Source organism: Ostrinia furnacalis, unplaced genomic scaffold, assembly GCF_004193835.3.
Source record: "Ostrinia furnacalis isolate ACB-3 unplaced genomic scaffold, ASM419383v2 OfSCF1456, whole genome shotgun sequence".
Classification (NCBI taxonomy): Eukaryota; Metazoa; Arthropoda; class Insecta; order Lepidoptera; family Crambidae; genus Ostrinia; species Ostrinia furnacalis.
Genome location: NW_021131695.1, coordinates 269,726 through 294,677, shown reverse-complemented (window position 1 = coordinate 294,677; position 24,952 = coordinate 269,726). Strand labels below are relative to the sequence as shown.

At 35.4% G+C, this 24,952-nt stretch overlaps 1 protein-coding gene and 1 long non-coding RNA gene across 2 annotated transcripts; one reads left to right on the top strand and one right to left on the bottom strand.

Annotated features, from left to right (window-relative positions):
- Nucleotides 1-2,458: 2,458 nt before the first annotated feature.
- LOC114352832 (peptidoglycan-recognition protein SA-like) lies at nt 2,459-7,437 on the bottom strand. Its single transcript, XM_028304573.1, has 4 exons — nt 7,326-7,437; nt 6,311-6,518; nt 3,364-3,482; nt 2,459-2,688 (listed from the first exon to the last, which is right to left on the bottom strand). The coding sequence occupies exons 1-4, from the start codon at nt 7,369-7,371 to the stop codon at nt 2,498-2,500; spliced, it is 564 nt and encodes a 187-aa protein (XP_028160374.1). The 5' UTR covers nt 7,372-7,437; the 3' UTR covers nt 2,459-2,497.
- A 14,203-nt stretch (nt 7,438-21,640) lies between these two features.
- LOC114352835 (uncharacterized) lies at nt 21,641-23,757 on the top strand. Its single transcript, XR_003655891.1, has 2 exons — nt 21,641-22,015; nt 23,642-23,757. It is a non-coding gene; the product is annotated as an uncharacterized LOC114352835 (long non-coding RNA).
- The last annotated feature ends 1,195 nt before the right edge of the window (nt 23,758-24,952 follow it).

The window sequence follows — 24,952 nt, the reverse complement described above, 5'->3', positions numbered from 1 at the left end:
TCGTACAATGATAAATTAGTTTGCAAGCAAAATTGACCTTTACAAGCTATAAGTTAACTGGTTTTCTGTAGGCGCGTTATAATATTTTGGAATGATGGTCAGTGGTCACACATTATTCGATTTAGTAAGAATTGTTTTTTCTTTCTATACGCCGAAATTATTAAAATATTCCTTATTTATTTCCAATTTTAGAACATTACAATGAGTCGATGTACTGACCACCCACAAGGTGGACCGACGACATCATAAAGGTAGCAGGAAAGCGCTGGACGCAGACCGCTACCAATCGATCAACATGGAAAGCATTGGGAGAGGCCTATGTTCAGCAGTAGACGTTTTACTAAGGCTGAAATGATGATGGCACTGGACGTCAGCATAAAAATGTAATATTGATAGCACATTTTTAATAGAAACAAATACTTCCAAATGATATATATCTCTGTAATGCAACCAAAAGCGTTGTGATAACAATAACGATAGTTTTTCACCAGTTTTTATTCTTCGTCTATTCCCATCGATTACCCATGTCAATCCCATTAAGCTATCTCTATGGAGAAATTTATGGCGTGCCAATAGACCCATATTGACCCTTTAAAACTTTTCCCATAGAGATGGGATGGGTTAAAGGAATAAATAAAACTTTGAATCCCCCAAAGCGATGCCTTCCTTAAGCCTGAATCAAAGTGTCATCAAGATCAAGTGATTCATTGCCTTAGTTTAAGTTTCTATTTTATTAAAAGTTTCTAAAATAGTATTTTTAAATAATAATAATTCAAAATAAGAAGCAAAACTGGAAACAAGTTTGGTACAACAATTTTGTTTTGCTCTTACCTATGTTGATTTGTATTGTTTTTATTTTTGGTACCAAATAAATGTTTATCCTTTCCTACTTTCAATCTAATTTGTCCACTAAAAAACAGTCTTAGGCCGAGTTGCACCAGCTAATTTTGACCGTAACTTTGACGATAACCGGTGTTTTTTGTATGGAGTTTGACAGATTTTTGAAGTTTGTTAAAGTTAAAATAAGATTGTGCAACCCAGCCTTAATATAGGGTAAACTTTTGTTAGCGTTGTCGTGTTTGACGCGACAAAGTCGCCTTTATAATAATTAACACAGGACATGCCTTTTATTACCCACAAACGACTATTTGTTGCATTTCTGTCACGTTTATACCTTCTCGGAACGACACGCGGTGGACAACGTGTTATAGATCCAATCATGCAAATTGCACCACTATGTCATTAAGTTTAGAATACTAATTTGATTATACTCGGCGCTGGGCAAAGGTCTACCATTAAAATGATACCTATCACACCTAACCTTCAGCATAGATAAATCAATTAGTCATACTAATGCCTTATTAAAGGGTTTGTGATGCACTTTCTTTAACTGACTTAAAAAAAAGGAGGAGGTTTTTAATTCGGTTGGTATTTTTTAAATATTAACGTCTAAAGATAATCTACAATTAAGACCTCTAAACTAGTATTTTAGAAAACAATTAGCAAATCCGCTTTATTATGTAGGAACAGCTTTGTTTTCTATTTTGGTTCAATGTTTGTTTTCTAATTTAAATATATTATGTTTATTCTGTGTCTAAAAGTGTTTTACCTAATTATATTTAAAGTTGCAATAGGTTTCCAAAAATATAACAAATATTGATAATTATTATGATATTAGTAAGTAAAAAATATCCTTCTTTATTTTGTTATCATAAAGTCAATGTGTATAAGTTAGTTAGCTTTACATTCATTATGATGTTTAAATTCATTAATGTTTTACTTAAAATAGCCACTATTATCGCAACCAGACGAAATATTAATAACATTTATTTCCCTATAAACAACCTACCAAATATAAATCCATAATACCAGTGGGCTGAGTGTAAACTCGCACTAGGTTAGTAGTCTGACAGTTAAATAGTTTTAAAGTTAGATTTTTTTTAAATCAAAATCCACATTTGTCTGTTGTTTTCTCTGGTAATAAACTGCCAGACTTAAAAAAATATGTTTAATCAATTTTTTTTTATTTAATAAACACTTTTACTTAGCAAATATTAGTACTCCAGTAGTAGATATAGAGTGAAATGCAGATCAATTTAATTTGTGTGCAATCATTAACGTAAATGATTTCGATTAGCACGTCCTACAAAGATTTTACCTATCTTCACACCACAGCTAACTTGTAGATAGCTTACTCTGAATATTAAATAAGATAAGATAAGATATCGATATCGTAAGAGCTCTATCTAGACGGCTAAAGGAGAAATATACGAACATCAGTCCTCCCCAACCCGTCTAGCCAGCGTGGGGAGTGTAGGCCAATCCTTATTTTTGCCACTACCATAAAATAAGAGATGGTCATCCTCAAATTATCTGTAAATGAAGCTGAATTTAATGACTTCAGTGAATAAGACCAGTCGTGTACACCTTGAATCTTACACAAATAAAACGAAGTTAGTAGAGAACTTAATGCTTTAATTTTATTAATCAAAAATACCTAAAAAAATGGGTTCTCTGCCCAATGAGGCCAGCCCTCAATGACTTTCTGTAAGGCATCTCCTGGGCTCTCAGTGCTAACAATTTGCTTAGCGCCTAGCAGCTTATAATCATCCCAAAGGTAGTTGTTTTCTAACCCAAAGTTTAATAGATCTTGCGCCGCCTGCAATGCTTCTGGCGTCGGAGTTTTCTCTGAAACAAAGATTAAGTGTACTTACAAATTGGTCTAAAGTAGGTGGGGTGCAACGTGAGATCCCTTTGGGGAACGTCTGCATAAACTAATAAAATGGGCAAAAACGTTTTTTCTCTAATTAAACTCTAGGAAAAGTTAGATTATTTTTTTCGCAAAGAAAATTAATTACACTTTTGGGACTTCCTTATCAGGCTGCGGCACTATACCCACAGTAACTTGCCTGAAGTTTCCTCCCTTTTCCCCACACATACTATAGGAGTACATACTCGTTTACAGGGCGTCAAAAAAGTAATGTCAAGCCAAAACCGGGAGGTAGAGCATAGAGAAAGGGCTATCCGAATCACCTCCATGTTCCGCGATTTTTTATAGTTTTCGAGTAAAGATTTTTTTAAAAAGAAGTTTTAAATAAAAAAGAAATCTTTATTTATAAAAGCGAAAGGTCACTGATTGACTCACTCATCATGAAATCTCAATAACCACAAGTGCTAGGAGTCTCTTTTGCATGGGTAACTTTTAGAACGTTAGGTCCTTACTAAGAAAATTCAACCCCTAAGAGGGTAAAACGGGATCCACGCGTACAAAGTCGCGCGCGGGCGCTAGTTGTAAATAAAATTGTACATGTAATTTGGAAGAAATCAACTTTTACAAAGCTAGAAACTACAAGCAAAACTCACCTCTGAAATCACCAAGGAAACCAATCCCGATGGACCGCTGGTTGTAGAGGAACGTATGAGCGCCAGAGTTGTGCCAACCCGCGCCCTCGTATACCTTCCCATTTCCTCCGATCATGAACCTGCATCCAAACTCAAACATTGTTAATTTTCAATACGATGATGTTATTGTTTATGGAATAAATGGCTATGACTATGACTATTGGCGTATCTAGGCTTCTTTTTCAGGGGGACATGCTGTGACATGCCATGTGACAAGGGGTACCCCCCCTGGGTGCGATTAGTATCTAGCTCATGGTTAGTCCTATCAGCTATCATCTTCAAATTGGTAGCACAACATCCTAAGGGGGGGGCACCAGACCATTCTGGGGGGAGGAGGTGTGCCACCCTGGCCCCCCCGCTAATGAACTCAAATTACATTAGGGACATCATCATCATTTATTTAGTCCCCACTGCAATAAGACCCACTCTGAACATATTTTGACAGACATTTGGTGTAGTGGTCTACTATTCCAAAGGTTCGGGTTTGATTCCCGCACGAGCATTAACTATCTGTTTGTATTGGTCTATGTTACGGCCAATAGAGCCATTTACACACATAACCCTTATTTCCCTCAGGCAAAACAACTTAGGAAAATTAAATTCGTCAAGGTTAATAAAGTAATTTTAAGGTGCTAAGTGTCTAAATGCCACAAAAGGATTCCTCTGTGACGTCACCGTTCGTTCATCCAACATCCAACGCTGAACTGCCAAGCAATTGCTTTAGTTCGCGCAGGGTTGCCAATAAATACTATTTTCTAGGTAGGTCCAGTCTAGTCGCTGTGTTATTGTAAAATCGCATTTTATTGTATTTAGCATATTATTTCGCAGATCATTATATAAATATTATTCTGATGTATAAATAATGACACTGATAAGTTTCATAAAAATCCGTTGAGTAGTTTTTGCGTGAGAGAGTAACAAACATCCATACATCCTTCCAAACTCACATTCTTAATACTATTAGTATTAGTATTCACATTCATTAATACTACTAGGAGGTTACTTCCTTCTTTTACCTAAAAATACTTTTTTACGGGCTTATTTCCAAATATCCACAGCTCTATAATTAAAAAAAAACATTTCCTACTTTGATACGAGTTCCATGACATTAAAAATTAAAAAGCATTTTCTTAGTATAGGACCCGGTGGGAAAAGAAAAACAATAGAGTCGTGGACCTTTGGGAACAAGCGTTTTTACGGTTGTGTGGCAGCCCTAGTTGGCTCTGTTACCGCCAATTAAGAGGTTCAAAGTTAATTACAGCAAGCGTACAGCCGGTTCTCCCCAGGGAAATTTCGGCCGCAAAAATGCGAACTTCCCCGTTTCACAAAAAACCACGGAAGGAGACCTCACCTTATGAGATTTTGGAGCGTGATATTCACTTTTTTCGCGACTCTACCCGGACACAGTGTAGGAAACTCAGTATCAAACGATTTAACAATTTAACCGCCTCTGTGGTCTAGTGGTAAGACCACCTGCTTCAGACGCAGAGGTCCCGGGTTCGATTCCCAGTGGGGGCAGATTTTTCTGTTCGGTTTGGTTGGTGGTAGGGCTTGTTCTAAGTCCGCCTGGCTAGCTACCACCATCTTACCTAAGTCTGTCGCCATAACAACAGTGTTAACAGCATTGTTGTGTTCCGGCAGTTAGAGGTAAGATAGCCAGTTCTTCCGTGGTTGAGGATTCCGGGTGAAGCTCGCTTCCACCTTCGGCCTGATCGTCACTTACCATCAGGTGAGATACAGGCCAAGAGCTTCCTCGTTGTGTATAAAAAAAAAAAAAAAAAAAAGATATTTTGTATTCCTGTGTATTTTTATGAGATAATGTGATTTACATAATTAAACTGACAGATTTTATGTGCATTTTTGTAAATACGACCTTAATGTGGACTGTAGAGTGTATAGCTTTAAGAAATTATTACTTCATATGAGACTATTATGTGGTTGAAGCAATATTCTACCCTACTTATCAAGTCTTAGTCCTTATTAGGTAAGTTAGAACCTAGGACTTTTAATGAGAAATAAAATATTACTGAATTTATTAACCTATACCAGTATGACTATTATCTGTTGTATCTATGTCACTGGGGGACGCCCTATTATCAGTTACAAACCAATTTCTATTATACGTGATTGTTATAGCCAATCAAGATTACACTGTAGTCAATTGCGATAATGTTTAATCCATAATCGATTTGTGTATCACTGAATTCCAATTAGATGAGTTCCATTACAGAGATTGTACAATATGTAGCCATATTGTGAAATACGAAAAGTAAATAGTGAATTTGTTCCCACTCTTTCCAATGAGGGCTATCGTTTTAGCGCTCACCAGTTGGCGCCACTGTAGAGTAAGGTCCTGTCACTTATTAGTAGCGAAGACAGTGGCGCCAACTGGTGAGCGCTAAAGTGGTAGGAGGACTATCGCATTTCCACTCATCAAGATGGCGCCTCTGTAGAGTAAGGTCCTGTCAATCGCCAGGGGTGCCAACTGTTAAGTATAAAAACGATAGCCCCCATTGGTTTGGGCCACACAAATCAAATCTTGAATTAAGGCGACTAAATAAAGCTGCAAAAATTAAAATTAAAACAGTTAGGCTGGGTTTCAAATATGTCAAACTCCATACAAAAACACCGGTTATCGTCATAGTTACGATAAAAGTTAGGTGGTGCAACTCAGGCCTCAGCCTTAAATACTACGTCACGTACTTATAGTAAGTTAGTCTTCGAACATTCTTAAATAATACTTGTAGCTTCATTTGCGTTTCACACCATTTCACATTGCATATTTGGCGAAATTGCAAGCTTATTAAAACAGTGAATATTTTTTTCTAATTAAATATATGAAAAAATATTCCGCCAGATATTTGTCGACTATAGTGAGTGACTATTGAGTATATTAAAATATACTTACGAGTAAGGAACATCGCCCCAACCAATTTGACTTTGTATATAAAATCCCCGTATATTGTTCAGTAGACTCACACACTCCTCGTCGGTGCTACATTCATTAGTCACAGTGTGGTGAACGATAGCAAACCGCAACGGGGTCTCAAGTTCGTTCTTGTACTGTAGCTCTGATCCACCCCATTCTTTTATGGGCACGATGTCTAGACTTTGGCCTGAGAACATTTTTTTATTTATTTATCTATTTTTTACCAGTTACATTAAAATTTTAAGAAATGTTTTTTTCGTAAGAGAGTTTGCACAGGTTGCTTTTTTTTTTTTTGAAGGGACGCGCGCTGGTAGCTTGAGGAGCTTTTCCAGCTTCACCGGGCAGTGTGGCGAGTACAGAAGGTACTCTAGCCGTTTGACGATCGTCGGTGCGCGTGCCGACATGGCCGAGTGTGGGCTTCTTCTTGAAGCCCGGGGGACGGATAGTTATGCACAGGTTGCGTTTAACGTCATGCTGTAGGCCGCGTCACAATGCTTGCTTACTTAGAAGTGTAAGCTGTTGTCCATCGACGTCCATACGCCGACGTCAACGTCTATACGCAGACGTCGACGTCGGCATAAATGGACGTCGATAGGAACGTTTGACACCGACCACCGACCGTCTACGCCGCGTAGAAGACTGTAGCCTTATGCCCGTTTTTACCATCAATCCCTAATTTTTATGTGACCTATAAATGGTAACACATAACAGGATTTTTAAAGGGGGTCACATAAAAATTAGGGATTGATGGTGAAAACGGGCATTAGACTAATGCAATTGTTTTTTATGTGACAGTACAAACGCGCAGACGGGTCTTCTGATGGTAAGTGATTTATCTATGCATAAAAAGATTTAATGGCTTTTAAATAAATTGTAATACACGTATTGTTTAATTTCAGGTTTACAATTTTCCCCTCCCTTATAGAAAATTATGCCAACCCCTCTGCTACATCTTAAAGTTAAACAAATTGTACAAATCGTAAAAAAATCTTACCAGCACCGGCAGACATTATTACTGCTGCTAGAACCAGCGATTTCATTTTGTACAATCGTTTATTGTTTTTCAGTTAGTATCCACTTGACTTGTGCTTCAATAACCTCGCCTTAGGTATTTATATACGATCAGCACTGATAAACTGGGACTTATCGAAGTATCTAGCCTAAATAAATAAACAATTTAGCGTTAGTCAGTGTGCATGAGTAAACATTTTTCATTATTTATTATTTTGTTCGTTATTGAAACTAAGCTATCGAATTCCGTCCTCAAAACGAATGAAATGTACAAAGATATACCTTTTAATAACTTACTTCTTTGTCTTTAGTCCCATACTAGCGACCGCCTGCGACTTTGTATACGTATGGATGCTGTTTTACCCCCTTAGGGGTTGAATTTTACGAAATCCTGTCTTAGTGAGCACCTACGTTCTAAAAGGAACCCCCATGCAAAATTTGAAACTCCTAGCACTTGTAGTTTCTGAGATTTCGTGATGAGTCGAGTGAGTCAGTCAGTGACCTTTCGCTGTTATATAGACAGATGCCATTTGATTGTCACCAGGGTGGTTTACGACACACGTGTCACCTCCCCACAGCACTTAAAAACTTATTGTAAGTCCCCCGCCTTTTCAGATCTCACGAAATTGATCTATAATTTTGCTACATCGTAGGCACAAAGTACCTACCTCATAGGTGAAGCTGTATCTCTACAAGCTTCTTTAATATTTGATGTTAGGTACATGTTTCTCCACAATCTATGGGGCCGCCCCTTGCTTGTACTGTATGTCCGCACAGCTGTTAACGGCACGCTCTATTTTGGTCTAAAACGGGGGATGCGAAATATTTGAAGCAAATCTTTACATAATATACCCGTAGTAATATTATTTTGAAATTAAATGTCTGACTGAAAACCTTATACTGATAAGTTAGAGGAAAATGTACCGTCCTTCAGGGGTATGTCAGAACTTTAAAACCCTTTGGTGAAACACTGACACTTGAAATTTAACAGCGTCTACTAAAAATGTACTACATAATACTAGAATGCTGTGTATATCCTTCAGGTGAGATTCAGGCTAAGAGCTTCTCTGTCATGGTTTAAAAAAATAAAAAATAACGCATAAGGTTTATCCCATTCGAACAGTTAAACTAAAATTATTTCGACTAATAAGAGTAAAATCTAAAGGCATCTTTTCCACACCAAGACTTTGGTCAACGGCAGACAATTGACCTGAAAAAATTAAACAGAGAAAATTACCTGTTACTGGTTTTAGCCGATTTAGACTTTTAAATATCTGGACAGAACCAGTCAGTATCAAGAGAGATAGTGTAATTTTAAAGATTAAACAAAAAATTAAAAGATAATGTCGTAAACTGTAAAGTCCCCTTATCCAATTAATTATAGAACAAAACAAAAACTATGTAGTTTGGGTCTGACTTAAAAAGGCACAACAGAAACTTGTAATACTAAAGATGCGTACATGAACAAATATTATAAGTAAGTTTAATTACCGGACTGCGCCAGAAGGAGGGTTATGTTTTTTAATATAAATAGTTGAATAGTTTCAATAAATAAAAGAAAGATAATATAATTTTAGGAAATCTTTCTAAGACGATGATGTCCCATCGAGTTCAGCGTTTTCCCTTTAGAATAATAATACTTCTGTTTTTGGGGCTTCATTGATCCTTTTATTGCTTATATTTTGCTTTGTCACAAACTTAAATCAGTGATTAATTGAACGAGGCGTTGATTAATCGACGCAAATTAATTTGGAGCTAAGATGAAAGATCCAAATTAATACAAATCTGGGATTAAACTCTAGTTGAATAGGTTCATACCAAACTAAAGGTTTTGATTGAAAATTGGACCAAGAGTGCTCAATTTTCAATATTTGCGTTTGTACCCAAATATTCATGAATTCTAAAAAACATTAGTAATTTACTTTTATTTACTTAACAGCTTACCGTTTCAGTTGCCTTGCTACAATCGTGGTCACCACGAGCCAGAAGACGTAGCGTGGGCAGGTCTCCCACTAGGTGGACCGACGATCTGGTTAAGGTCGCGGGAGGAGCCTGGAGGCGAGCGGCGCAGGACCGGTCTTTGTGGAAATCCTAGGGGGAGGCCTTTGTCCAGCCGTGAACGTCTTTCGGCTGAAACGAACGAACGAACGAATCGTGGTCACAAGCAAAATAGTGACGTGCGTCACCATTTTTATAGGTACCTAACTGCATTCACCCACATTGTTAATTAATGTATTCGTCTAACAACTAAAGAATATTACGTAGCTCTTTATTTAAATATCCACCGAACTGTACTCAAACAAAAGTATACAAAGTGTTTCGACATTATGATACCTCATTATGACTTTCGTATTGGGTTACTAAAAACAAAAATAATTTTATTCGTTAAAGATGGTTACCACGAGGTGAACAGTTAAAAGTTACTCTCATTTTTGTCCACGGAATTAACTGAAATCGTGTTTACATTGTCTCCAAGGTTTACCTACTTACTTATCGTAAAATACCTACTGGATCAGACTGGAAGCAAAAGCAGTTAATTGTGAAGGTAAATTCAGTTTCCGATATTTTTAACCGCAAGTGGTCCAGTTTTTTTTTCATATAAATTAAATGTATGTAAAGTGTGCAATTGTTTTCGAATAAACAATTCTTGTATAAGTAACTTAGTCAACGCAGCGTACACACCATACCCACCAACATAAGTCGACACGTCGGCTTTGTCAAAAGTCATAGAAAGCACAGGTCGTCGACAAGATTATTTTGAAACTAGCTTTTACCCGCGCGGCTTCACCCGCGTGAAATTTCGTTTGTCACAGATCGTCATAAATTATAGCCTTATGTTATTCTGGGTTATAACAATAATACTGTAAAGTTTCATCAAAATCCGTTCAGTAGTTTTTGCGTGAAAGAGTAACAAACATCCAGACATCCAAACTTTCGCATTTATAATATTAAGTAGGAAGTAGAATTTATAATATTAGTAGGATAAAGCCCCGACACCAATTCGCCGCGCTGTCGTGTGTGTTGATGAGATTCCTTAAAGTTTACAGTAACCTGAATACCTCTTTTATACATTCCATATATGGCACACAAAACCAGATTTTTTGCTGTAGGTACAACTGTCAAACTTGACCTGCCGCCTCTGCCGGTCATGTAAACATGTACGATAACAAAAATAGTTATCTCAATAAAGTCAAATTGACGTAATTAGCAAGGGATCACGTGACGCCCATTTATTTAAACATAGTTTATAACATAAATCTTGCGTTGTAATACTGATACTATTATCTAAATCATATTAAAATAAAATTACATTTACATTTAATGATTTTTCAATAGTAGAAAAGGTATCTATTTTTAGGGTTCCGTATTTTTTAATTGAACTATACGATGTCATACGGAAATGTCAAAGGCCGATGTAATAAAATTAACTTATTATAAAGTTAATGCTCTACAATGTTGTTGATTTATAGCTTTTTTCATATTGATTACCTTAACATCGATTGCCTTCAAGCCAACAAGACAAGGTGTACGGGAATAGTCACCCAAATACAGTATTTTTGGCATTCTACATGAATTATGAATTCCTACTTTCCTATTAAATAGTATAAAGAATGCATAGTATAATTTTGTTGTGTACTGCCTACTTAGGACAATCCTATATTTGTAAGGAGTATTTCTTGAAACAGAATCCAATTAAAAAGTTGGTTCAAAACTGAAAGTCGGAGAATCCGTTGTAACCCACTATTCTGTTGGTTTTTGAAAAAACGCGCTCTATCATTTCAAAAAGGGGAGATAGATACTGATGTCGTTGCCTTTTCTATTTTTATTTATTGCTATAGTTACCTCGCTCACTTTAAAATGAATAGGAAATACAGGAAACGTTTAGTAAGTCTGTAACCTTGCAGTATCTACATTAAGCACATCGACATTTTGATATTTTAGCAACTTATTTTGACTAACAAATTGTATAGTCAACTGTATATTGGTCTATAGATATCTATTGCAAAATTGCATCTATTACAAAGTACATAAAATGCAACATGACTTAGCTTGATCATCCGTACATTGGGTAGGTAGGTATAACCGTTACACACACTATGTTTTCTATGTCACCGTCTACACTCATTCATTAAACATAGAGCGTGAATAAAAAAAAGAATGATAAACAATTAATTATTCGAGGTTATTATTATACAGTTAGTGACACTGAGTTGCTACGTACCAATTTCATAACCTAAATAAATACACACCTAATAATGTAGGTAATAAGGCTTACTCCTGCTTGTTGTCGTAACTTTTGCTTGCATCAATCATGATTCAATCGATGACAAAAGAGAAATGACAAAAACCAAACACTGGGCAGTTCCATGAGTCAATGACCTACGTGATTATTGTCAGAATTCTGTTAATGATATTTGACTTGCTTATTTATTAGTTAATGCTTTTGTTTACACATGCGTGAGTATAACTATTTATTCGGCTATGAGCACGTGACTTTGCCCACGAAACTATTTTAGTACATATTGAATTAATTTTGGATCTTATGGTCTACTTTATCTGAAACATTGTAACTCTTTCTCTCTCTATTTTACGAACGTAAAAAAACTTAACAGAAGTTTGTCGCGAAAATCTGTAATAGACCGAAGTTTACGGGGGCGACGCGAGGAGCAAAATAAATGCAATTAGACTTTTAGATATTAGGTAAGTATACAGGGATCCAATCAGATAACAGACTAATTTAAACAAAAAACGCCTTTTATTAACAGTTTTTATAATAAACATAAATTACGATTTATCACAGGAAACCATTGTAATTATGTCAAGTAATCTTTTGTTATAACTACTAATATCATTGACTCTATGGGTTGATGACAACCGATAGCCTTTGTAGCTTGCGTAGAAATACTTTATTTAAGTACAGTCAGCTGAAAAAATTATTACAGGCAATATTTCAGGCCGTAGACATAGTAAGACTAAAAGGAACCCATATCTATCCGCGGCTCAACTAAGTGACACCTTCTGGCTCTAAGCTTGTCATTTTTCATACCTAGTTATACTATGTATAGTAAAAAGTTGGAGGGAAAAAAAACCTAGCCTTTTCCGTGAAGGGAAACAATCCTGAAATTTCATAGTCCAATTCAATTTTCTAGGACGTCGTAGCGACTTTCAAGAATAATCTAGGCTGTGAATATTTTCGATTTATGAATACATTTACGAAGAACGTAACGTAACGATTCATGTTAGCATTGAATATTGGTGACGAGCGCATGTCATGCCTGGCAATAACGCCCGTTTTCACAAATATTACTATGAGGTCTCACAGTGCACGTGGACGCACAGGGTCACACACGAAGCAATCACAGTGCTTTATTCAGCGCAGTGCGTTCGATTTGCTGCTTCACTTAAGCAAGTATCGCTTGTGACTACGCCACTACGGGCATTAATCTGCTTATGTACGTGGCTTCATCCTGCATTACTTCCGTATATTATTTTACATGTACCCACCAAACGTACACAGGGTGTCCCAAAAAATAGTGTCAAGCTGAAGCCCATAGGTAGAGCATCACTAGGACTACCCAAATCACCACTACTATTGATAGTTTTCGAGTTATAATTTTTTTTTTACAACATTCAGGATTTTTATATTTTTAGTGTTATTGATTTAAATATTTCTGAATCAGCTAGGCCTAGTATTCATCTAATAATAATAAAAAATCAGGCATTTACCTTAACTATTCGCGTCACAGTAACCAAAAAAGTACCTAAACATAGAAATTTAAAACAATCATAACTCGAAAGGGGTATCTTTGTTCAACAATTACGTCAAAACTGATAGACGTAGACTAATAAATTTACATTCGTTTTGTAGAATAGCTCAAATACTAATAATACGATGCAAATAAAACATACTTTAACGACCTGGTTTTTCTTGTGTTGGAAAATAACTGAAAAAGAAGTGAAAAAAAACATCTTTTTCTAATTTAATCCATTTTTACTTCCATAAAATGTATGAAACTTGTGTCCGTTTTCTACTTTTACTAATAGATAATTTTATTGACTATCGCATGATATCAAATATTCGCTTATTAATGTTAAGTTACCCACGTTTTCACTTGTTTTTGAAGGAAGAGGTGAAAACTAAAAATTAAAAACCTAAATCCTCGTAATTTTGCGACAAATGGGTCAAGCCCCAAATTTGAAGTATTTTCATCGATAAAATTGTCCATAGATTACGCCATTAAAGTTTGATCACTACAAGTCCGGACACACTGTATATTTTAAACTCATATAGGTAATGTAAGAAGTCGACATCAAACTCATCAGGCTCTAAAATATCTAGAGCTGACTGTACCCAGCTCAGCAACGATTAGCCTTCCTTAGGTCGTCCAGTCGCGATCAGATCAAGAGCGGAGATTATCCACAATTATGCGCCGCGATATGTCATTGTTGCATTATGTCGCTGTCACGGGCATTTCCTCAGTTTATCATTACCAAGGCACCATTGTTTTAGTATGAGTATAAAATAGAAGAAAACTAATTAATACCTACTTTTCACACAGCACCATCTGATCTTTTTGCTTAGTTTGGGACTAGAAGCGCGGTGTAAAATATCCAAGTATATTTATTTATTTATTTTCCAAATAATTGTACCTATCTAAGTATCTGTAACTAATTAGTTATGGAGTTCTTACATTAATTGTACCTACTTATGCTTAAACGGGCTTAAATCAAAGTTAAAATTCATACTTTCTATAGAAACCAGATAAGTTAGAAACACTAAATAAATCTAAATACCAATAATTCTTAATGAATAGCTGTTACACCTTACACGTAAATTGTATACTTATCTTGCTCAATTCTTTTTATTTCAAAACTTTGTTCAAAATATTGTTTTTTTTTTTTAGGAAATAGCATTTTAGAACTGTTCCAACTGTTGTGTTCTATTGGTGTACAATAAAAACATCCTATACGCGATAACAGTCCATCCGTTTACTACAAAAAGCTTTTCATTTTTAACACAGCGAATATCCCATACAGAAAAATAGTCCAATCTGTGGTCGGTTTGTATTGTACGAATAAAATCCAGTGAAACTTTTGCCCTAGGCACTGTAGAGATATTTTTATCTTACCACTCTCTATTGTTTAGGCAATTTAGCACGCCTGTCTGTCTGTCAGTCAGAATCAAAGAAGACGTTTTTTATTTACAGATAGTATTTATTTAATTCTTACAACTTACTTTGATGTTTTCTGTAAATTTTTTGCTTGGTAAATATTGTTTGACAACAATAGTTGCAAGAGCTTCTTACTTAATCTTATTTTATTCTTTAACGTTTTGTTTTCTTATTATTTTTGTTTAGGTTTCATTTTTTGGTTGGTTTGGGCTTCATAAGCTTTGAAGTTCTGCAATACTTACTTACTACCTACTTACTTTACCACTTTTGTATGAAGTCTGAAGGTGTGAATCAATTTAGAAAGAAAGAGGCAAGTTTTATTTTTAAATTTAGTACATACCTTCGTTTGTTTCAGCCGAAAGACGTCTACTGCTGGACAAAGGCCTTCCCCAAGGTTTTCCACAAAGACCGGTCCTGCGCCGCCGGCATCCAGGTACCTCCCGCGACCTTCACAAGATCGTCGGTCCACCTAGTGGGAGGGAGGCCTGTCCACACTACGTCTTCCGGCTCGTTGTCGCCACTCGAGAACTTTTCTGCCCCAGCGGCCATCAGCTCTACGCTCATACCTTATAAAAACAATAACAAATATTATTATGTACTTACAAATGAACGTAAAAGTAAAACTAAATTGTTGTACCAATAGGCTGAATATTTTAGACTAGATTTTACCAACAATAACATTGTTGCAAAGCTTCGAAAAATCAAACAGGTATATTCATAGGCGTTTGTCAATAAAACCGATATCAGCGTGAAGCCAAAAACGCCGACACTGTAACATGGTATTCCTTTGTGTGTCTGAAAAACCGAAAACCCACAAAGGCTACAGGCATCTGATTTTAATATTTTTTGTGGGTTGGCAATAGACGTAGAATAATATTCTTTGGATATTTTTTTGTGATAATTCGTGTGGTATGGGTAAAATAGATATTAGTAACAATAAAATTTATATAATGTATTTAAACAACTAGCCCTATTTAACATATTATTATTTTAACCAACCTAATGAGGCTTTAGCCTGGATGCGAGCGGCTAAGGACCGGTCTTTGTGGAAATCCTTATGCCTTTGTTGCTATAAATTATAGCAACAAATATTATTTTGTATTATAAATTGTTCCATACCGTTATTAACATACATTGCGATTTGCGTATGACGAAAGCTCTAAGTGATAAAGATCTTCGTTCTTGAGCACTAAGTGCAAAAACACTCGCAAAAAAGTCAAAAGATATTTCTAGAATGCTAAAAATAACACGCGTTCAAAACATTAAATTAACTCGAATGTACCCGATTTAACTTAACCTGTTTACAATTAAGCATGTCGATCATTCACTGACAATTATTGCATACTATATTTTCGTACGCAAGTCTAAAAACACGCCAAGGTTTTTGCCGCAAGTCTGCAGATTTTTACCTTTTATTTTTACCACCCACCTTTAGACCTTTTATAGCAGTTATTAGACCGCTGTCCTTTAGGGCCAAAGCACACAATACGTTGCGGCGGTGTCCAGTGCGACGCCGGAGCGGTGTCACTGCGTAAGTGCGTAGGTATTCTGTGTTTCGACCAAGGCAGGTAGTGGAGACGAGAGATGTGCTGCGAAGCTGGCAGGTTATTTCCACTAAAGCAGAGCGGAGAAGAGCAGAGACGAGAGAGAGGAGTTGTGTGAGCTGTACGTAGCTATCAGCTGTCAGTCTATTGCTGTCTATGAAAGAAAAACACACTCTGCACAGCTCCGCCTAGGTAAAAAGCCTTAACCTTACATAGAAATATCTGTGGCGGGCACACAAGCGGTGCGGCGGCGCCTTGTCGCGCGCTACGGCGAAATCTTTGCAGTGCGGCGTAACGCATCGTGTGCTTTGGCTCTTACCTTGTAGGAAGGTTGGCGGGTTAAAAACGCTTGGAATTTTTATTATTATCATCTCGATATCCATTATTTACAGTGATTTGAGGACAAAGGTAGAGCACATCAGACTATACATTTTTGTTACAAAATACAGCCTATTACAACGACGTAAAATCCTCATAGTATTTAGCATGATATGCAGTCGTTATTAGCTAGATAACTTTACTAACGTCTAGCTCTAGTGTTTCCTTACTAGTTTTATTTAACTGTAATGCAATAAGACAAGGATATCATATTTGTTGTTATAAATAACTGCTGCAATGTTGTAAAATTGTTATGACTTTATTCAATGTATCACATAATACGACAGGAAGATATTATTTGATTATTTATATTTTTATGATTATTGACATTGGTGAAATTGATAGAAGTATGTAGGTAATTTATTTTTACTGATTTTGCCACTATTTCTTGACTCGGAAATAAAAATAAGGCTGAGTTGCACCACCCAACTTTAACAGAAACTATACAGGGAGGAATTTTGAAATGCCACCTGGAGGGAAAGTACCCTTAATATTGTAGATACAAAATTTTACTCAAAGAAAACATTCCTTTATTTTTGAACAGAATTCGAACTGCATTCAAAGATTTCCAAAAAATTGCAAGCCACACCCGGGAATCGAACCAACTAAAATATGTTAAAAATTACACCCTGTATTTTTATGATATCGATCGTTAGGGTTAAGTATAAGGATGAAATCTCTCTAACAAACTTGATAAATCAAATGAAAGGAAAACCATGAATTCTTAAATTATTTTAATTATGTACAGAAAATTGTATGGTATGGAATGAATTTTCGAAAAATTTTCGATAATCTTTGAATGCAGTTCTCTTTCTTTTCAAAAATAAAGGAATGTTTTCTTTCAGTAAATTTTTCTATCTACAGTATTAGGAGTACTTTCCCTCCAGGTGGCATTACAAAATTCCACCCTGTATATAACGACGACAACCGGTGCTTTTTGTATGAAGTTTGACAGAATTTTGACGTTTCTTAAAGTTAAAGTAAGACGATGCAACCCAGCCTAACGCCCGTATTCACAAACGATGCTTGCTTAAGTGAAGCAGCAAATCGAACGCACAGCGTTGAATAGAGCTCTAAGATTGGTTCGTGTGTCACCCTGTGCGTCCACGAGCACTGTGAGACCTCATAGTAATGTTTGTGAATACAGGCGTAAGTCTTTTAAATTGATACAAAACATTTTTTTAGCTGCCATCTAAATAAAAACATATTAATTTCATAGGTTGAACTTTGAGTTTTTCGAAAATTACAAATCTATAACTTCGAGTAGGTAATTCTATCAATTTAATAAATACATCTTCTAGACTACAAAACAAAACCACATGTAATACGATACTGTATTCTGTTCATTTATTGCTTTACTATCTAGATTCTAGATACAATAAATAACGTAATCACGTCAGGATCATCTTCTCATTATGCAATAGAATTTTCCTCTCAAATTCTCGAAGGATCGACACAGCAGGTTGTTTATAACCAGTAGGTTTATACCTTTATCAACCTGCGCAATTGCCTTATTGCTATCAACTTGAGATATTCTGATGAATATAAAAACAGGGTTTAATAAATAAACAAAACAACATCTTTACGTTTTGGTTTATTTATTAAACCCTGTTTTTATTCAAAGCCAAAGTAAAAATTATTTGCATAGAATATTAAAAATAGTTTTTACAAATCGTCAAATATTAAAATTAAAAAAATAAAAGACTTGTAATAAATAGTTTAGAGTTTTGCTCTTATGAAGCCTTCACATGTCTCATTTTTTTTTATGCCCTACCAGCGCAGCGTCCAGCGATCTGCGATCAGCGATCTTCAATCGAGACCAACATTTGGCAAGTGCTGAGAAGAAGCGCCGCAACAAACTCAGTCACCACTGTCTGCCGCCCCGGTTGAATTATTCATGTACGCACATCAAACTAAGACTGTCCCATGTGGTTGTAAAAGGTGCAAATTAGCAAAAGTATAATATTGCCGAATGTGCTTTTTATAGTACAAATTAGCACCTCGCTTTTAGAAAAAAGGCAAAATGACTTAAAACTAACAGTATTTATTACCTACTCGTACATACAACACTGATTGTTTTGAAAACTATTTAAATATTTTAAATTACCTTTACTACCTTTATTTTTTGTATGGTAATAATAAGTACCTATTGAATGACATCAATATTCTACGCTTTAAAAATAAAAACATTATTCATGAATGTAAATACCGGTCACAAACCAAAACAAATCTGCAATGATCGATTAACCGAGTCGGAATAACCGGTTTGAATCAACACTCGATTACTAATCGAGCCAACACTCGTCACGATGTGAATCGAAACGCGCCGCACAAGGGTCAATCAATTGAGGAACGAACTATTGAATCAATGGAACATTATGAATAGGCTTGCTCGTTCATCTGATAGAGAGGGTTAGGCCCAGAACAGACGGTGAAACGCAACTGCAACGAAACTGCAACTTTCTGATGATTCTTATGAATGAAACTGAAACTGAAAGTTTCAAACTGGTCGCGTCATGTGTGGTCTCTCAACGGACGCTATGGCAGAAACTTAGATGCAACTCAAAAGTAACTAGCAGTTGCAGTTTCGTTGCAGTTGCGTTTCACCGTCTGTTCTGGGCCTTACTGTAACTGCACTTAAAGCATACGTAAATTCGTCTTTATTAGGTACTTTCAATAGGAATTTTGTAAAGGTTGGCGAATCGACAATAACCTGATTGATAGAGATGGGTAACCCTGCTCTACACTATGCAAATTATGCAATTGCAACTAAATTCACAGCCCGTTTGAAAAGGAAAGTTTTAAAAGCAGAATCAGTAAACAATTGATTGAATAATAAATAAGTAAAATACAATTTACATTATAATAACATAATTATTTTGATGTAACTAATTAAGAAGCGGGAGTATTCTTCACAAACAGCGAACTAAAACTTTTTCTTAAATTTTAAAAAACTCGAATCAGCTCGAATATGCAAAAGGAAGATAGAGATACCCATCGACTAATGAAAAATGCACCAATTCTGATTTATGCATTTCTATTAACAGCGTCTAGACATTTTAACGATTGCAAATCGAACTATAAATCAATCCCGACTAATATCGAAGAGTCCAGAACGTTTTACAAATTTTTCCACCTAATTAGCACTTTTTTAGGTTTTTCACTTGTCTAAATCACCACATAATATTCGAGAATTATCTTTTAATCAGTACGTCATTAAATAAATTAATGTCACCTTTGTAATAAGAGCTTTTTGTACGTCAAATGTATACACGAGCTATCGTGATTCCAGTTTCTTAGAAAATGAGAACAAACAGGTAAATGGGTTGACCTTACAGGTGAAATAAAACGTGTTGTTTTGATGATATTCCATACGATCATACTTAATACTTCGCAGAATGGAATTGTCTTCATATTCTGGATTTTCTTTATTACGCGTTTCTGAAGTTCGTTCTTTCAAATTTTAAATCAAACGGACCAAATGACGCGTAAAATACAAAATCTCAAAGTTTTCTTTCAACTTATTTTTGAAATTTATTGCTATAAATTGTCGTAATCTGTACAAATAGACTATTAAACAATTTATATTTAGTTGTATGTTATGTATCTTGTTCGATGATACTGAATAAATGTTTTTTCTTTCCTTCAAGTTAATTTAAGTTTTTACCTGAGGAGCAATGACTTTCTGTACGAAAGGAAAGCTAATTTTGACTACAAAGGCGTGAGAAATCTAGATCCTTAATCAGTTTAAGTCAATGGCCTGGGCATTGTCCCCATAAATATCAAAAGGTCCCTGAAAACGGAAAGGGATATTACATCAAAGCTATAGAGTTAGCCGAACAAATTTTCACGAAAATTGTAGAGATTTCGTACTCGTATCCGAATAAGTGCAATGTGCAAGTTATGTTAACTTATAACATTTTAGTTTTTTTTCTCCTTTTGTTTGAAAATTGCATTTTGAAAGACAATGTGACAGTCAACATGAATGCCAACTAATTTTCCAACATGATATTCGCTGTGCATAATAATAAATAACCAATTTTCCGTTATTATTCACATTTTTTTTATTTTGACAACACACGTTACGTACCTACGTTAGTTCAATCGTTTTAAAAAGAAGTAGTTACGAGTATCAATTTAATTTTGCTGACTTTTTACTTAATCTATGATGATTAAAAATGTTAAACAATTCTCTTCAGTCTCTACTATTGTATTTTACAAGTTGTTTAATAATAAAAATTTATAAACTAAGGTGAAGGATTTATCCTACAAAGACAATAATACGTTTATTTCGTTTCATTGCCCTCTCTCAAATATTACAAAATCAGTTTGATGCTAGTAGTAGCAACTTAGCCTAAACATTGCTTCAGAAAACATTTCCAATTACTAAGTTATCTCGCTGAAAATCATTAATTTAAAATCAGTAATGTCTGCTAGGCCCAAATATTATTATTTAACAAAGCTGTATAATTTCCATATTCCAAGCATATTCCAAGCACTTGCGAATAATTTAACGAACATCTTAAAATCATTATTCTGCCGAGGTTTGCTAATCCAAGTGGATAATATTCAACAAGCAAGGAAAGTTAGGTCTTATTTTATTGTTCAACATCATAACATCATTATGGCTCGACCAAACTTTTATCCGATAATAGGTACTCCTGGTATAACCACAGGTATAACTGGCACATTGGCAGTTTCAGTATTAGAAATATGTCACTGACGATTTATTCTGAGATTAATAATTACTCTTGTTTGGTCGAATCCACCCTAAATAGCATAAAGCTTCCTTGATAAAGTTTAAGATACAATTTTGTGATGTTTTCACAGGGTTATGTCTAGTTACGTACAAAGCGATAACGTAATTGAATCTGTCACAAATATTCCTACCCATGCCTACAGAATGATACCTATTACAGAAGCAGATGAAAGCCGATCATTGCTACTAGTATCTGTAAAGAACCGGACGAAACAAGATCTTATCAAAATAAATTGAACGCAATCAGCCAATGTTTACGGTGACCACAGACGAAAACTTAAACATCTGACGATTTTAAAAGTAAAGTTATTAGGCTATCATGATCTTAATTCAAATTCCTATCAAGTTCAAAGATCCTATCGTCCCAAACAAACAATGCTATCACGTCAATGGCTTAATCACCGTACTAGTAAATGAACATGCGTTTGTCGGTCAACAAATTATTGACCCTCTGCGCGCACGCTGGCCGAGCGCCGTATATAGTGGAGTGGGAGGCGTGCGCTCGTCAAAGTGAATTCAACATTCGCCGCGAATACACGTACTCGTACAACTTTCCCACAAAATGTATACCAACCCATTCGAGAGAAAGCACTCCTCGCTCCGGCAGGCCCTTGACCGCTTCATCGGCGAAACCCGGCTCAGCTTCAAAAAGAAAATCAACATGGCCAAGTCGAAGAGTTCGTCCAGTGCGTCCTCGGTTTCATCATCATCATCGTTCTCGTCGTTGCAATTCAAACCGAATTCTAACGGGAAGAGGTGAAGGACTGTGTGATGTGTGTGGTTACCAGTGATCTCGAAACGAGCGCCACTTCGAAAACAGGTTCGTTTTCCTTTTGTTTTTATATTAATATCTTAAGCGCGATTTATCAAGAGCATCTAATTAATATTAACATGACCTTTCACGAGTAATTAATGTATAGCGTGAAAGTTTTTATCTGACGTTAATTAATCCTAATTCACTATTAATTGTTCCGAACATAATCGCTTGCGAGCTCCTTCTAATACGGGATCAGGATCTTCTGGGAAATTAATTGTAATTCCTATTTATTGCCTTTTCTACTTACTCTTCAACCTCCTAATTTGTATTAATACGGAGAATAAATAATCTGATATTTCACACTTACCATTATTACATACGAATTTGTTAAGTAGGTACATAGTCTTGAAAATGAGAAAACTTTTGTCATCATTTCAAATTAAATATTCAAGAGTCCGGCTAAAATCTTCGAGCTTGTCATATCTTTAGATTTCTCAACTGCATGGGCGGCCTTGTCGGCCCGACAATATCACATTAGATTTAAGAAACTCACATTTTGCAACGCCAAGTTTAAACTGTGAAATATTATCAGGAACACCGCTATATCGCAACGTAAGCGATTATATTATCAATATCGGATGTGCAATGCAAGATGTTTTGATAGAAAAGTTAATTCAACACTTTAGTCATGTTCTGTAACTTGTTGACGATAAATAAGCATTTGCATTTCAAAACCTTGATAATGTAAAAACAGAAAGTAACTTTAAACTTTGACTTAAGTAATTTGGTAATCCAAAATATCAAACATAGGTACTATGATTAATATATTCTTTGACTGACAAAGAGACTTAGAAAGTAGATAAAGCAATGTGGACATGACAAAACTTTATTTAAACTTCAACAATTATAATGTTAAACTTATTAAATCAGTTTTGTAACTGTTTCAAAACTACTTTAATCATAATAATTATTACCATCGTAAATTAAACTATTTACCAATATCAACATTAAATCCATTGCTTTATAATGGTATGCAATAAGCCGGATGCTAACACCTTTTCAACAATGTTTTCTAATTTAATCATTAGTGTCTTGACAGTTTGACGATGTAGAATAAAATATGTAGATAAGATTCGACAAAATTGTACAATAGTTTTTTTTTTGCAAGGTAGCACCTATTAATTGCCACATATTTTAGCTTCATGTGCCAAAGCCACGTGACTTGGGCAAGTAGTGAAGCAGTTATTCTTGAGTTGATATCAAATGTAATAACTCTATTTACTTACGTCCGTATTCAAAAACATTACTATGAGGTCTCACAGTGCGCATGAACGCACAGGGTGACATATGAACCAATCAAAGAGCTCTATTCAACGCGTTCGATTTGCTGCTTCACATAAGCAAGCATCGTTTGTGAAGACGGGCGTTAGACTGAGTTCTAAGCTAAACCTAAAATTCCATTCTAAGCTTTATCTACTAAGATGTTCTAAAGTTTGCTTAACTATAACTTAGCCTAAGTATTGTAGAGAGTGGTCAGGCACACACGTGGTAGAAACTAAGAAAGTTCTTTATGTAACCATTGCGGAAATAGAATCGACGACCTTCCCCACTCAGGCGTCTTCAACCTTGTGCAGTTTAATATCGGTAACTAAAAATATTCTACTAATTATGTGTCTCCGTTGTCCTCAGGCTGAGTGGTGCGACCGGTCGATTGACGTCATGGCTGCGCCGACGACACAGAAAATGGACACCTACATCCAGTCAATTTGGAAGAATCATTAAATAAACGTATCATTAATTGCATATTTAATTTGTTTCATTTCTACACACAATGTGATGACACTAATGACCAAATGTTTACCGATAAACGTAGCTAATTGAAGGAAAAATATCGATTAACTCGATTGTAATTAAGTATTCTAGGATGTTGTGCTGACCTCAAACGTGTAGGTGGCTACATTAATAATATTTCCTTTAAATCGTATAGACACAATTAAGAGCAATAAAAAGCAGGTTTTACACGCGGCGGAATAGTCCTTGTAACTACGGATGCTGATATACAGCTACATACTGACATATAATAAGTAATTCTTCAACAAAAAAATTCATTTCTTGTATGCAATAAAATAAAGCTCTACAAAAGTCGAAAAAACACTTTAGAACTGTGCTACGTTAAATGTCTGTAGCCATTTCATCATGAAAAGAGCTTTCTCTTATATTTAAGCGTAACAAACTCTACACGAACAACCATGTTTAGAAATTTCTCTATACTCGTAGTACACGCTACATCATGTCATGTCTGGGCAGTTTAATTTGAGATCACCATTATTACCTAAGATGTAAGTTTGCATTATGTACCTACTATTCCAAGAAATCACTTCTGGTGTATTGGTTTCCGAATCAATAAAAAACGGAAGGTCAATACATACTTATACGCTTTATCAATAAAAAAAAGTCAAGAAAAAGCTGTCAAATAAAGCACTTCGTACATTAGGCAATCAACACTATGATAGTTAATGAATTTATGTAACATTAGGCAAATCACAGACATAAGAAAGCTCTTATCTTATCACTAAGGAAAGTCCGATAAAATTACGAGCTAAAAATTAAAACTACTCGTAGTACCTGCTACATAGACTTCGTGTGACGCAGCGATATTTCAATGAATAAGTTTAAAAGTAAAGGGTGTGGCAGTTGTTGAAATATTTATACAATTTGCATATTACTCCTTTAATCTTAGCATTTATAACCTTGACCTTAACTTCGCGTTAACGCGTATTACATTTACAGAACATGTAGTATATTATTTATTACGATAGAGCTATCAATCGCCAGTCTCTACGAATGTACGTCACATTGGAGCGATCATTGACACATCTACTACCATTCAGAGTTTTGAAATCAACCCAGTAAAGAAGATAAATTGAAAAGTTTCTGCGTAAAAAGTATGCTGATTGGTAAGTAATTACATCACCAATAGTTGAAAATAAATAAGTTAAG

Coding starts and splice junctions, on each gene's coding strand:
- LOC114352832 (XM_028304573.1), bottom strand. CDS start 7,371: ATGAAATCGCTGGTTCTAGCAGCAGTAATAATGTCTGCCGGTGCTG. Junction 3,483..6,310: donor TGGGGCGATGTTCCTTACTC/GTAAGTATATTT, acceptor GTTTGGATGCAG/GTTCATGATCGGAGGAAATG. Junction 2,689..3,363: donor TTTCCTTGGTGATTTCAGAG/GTGAGTTTTGCT, acceptor TCTTTGTTTCAG/AGAAAACTCCGACGCCAGAA.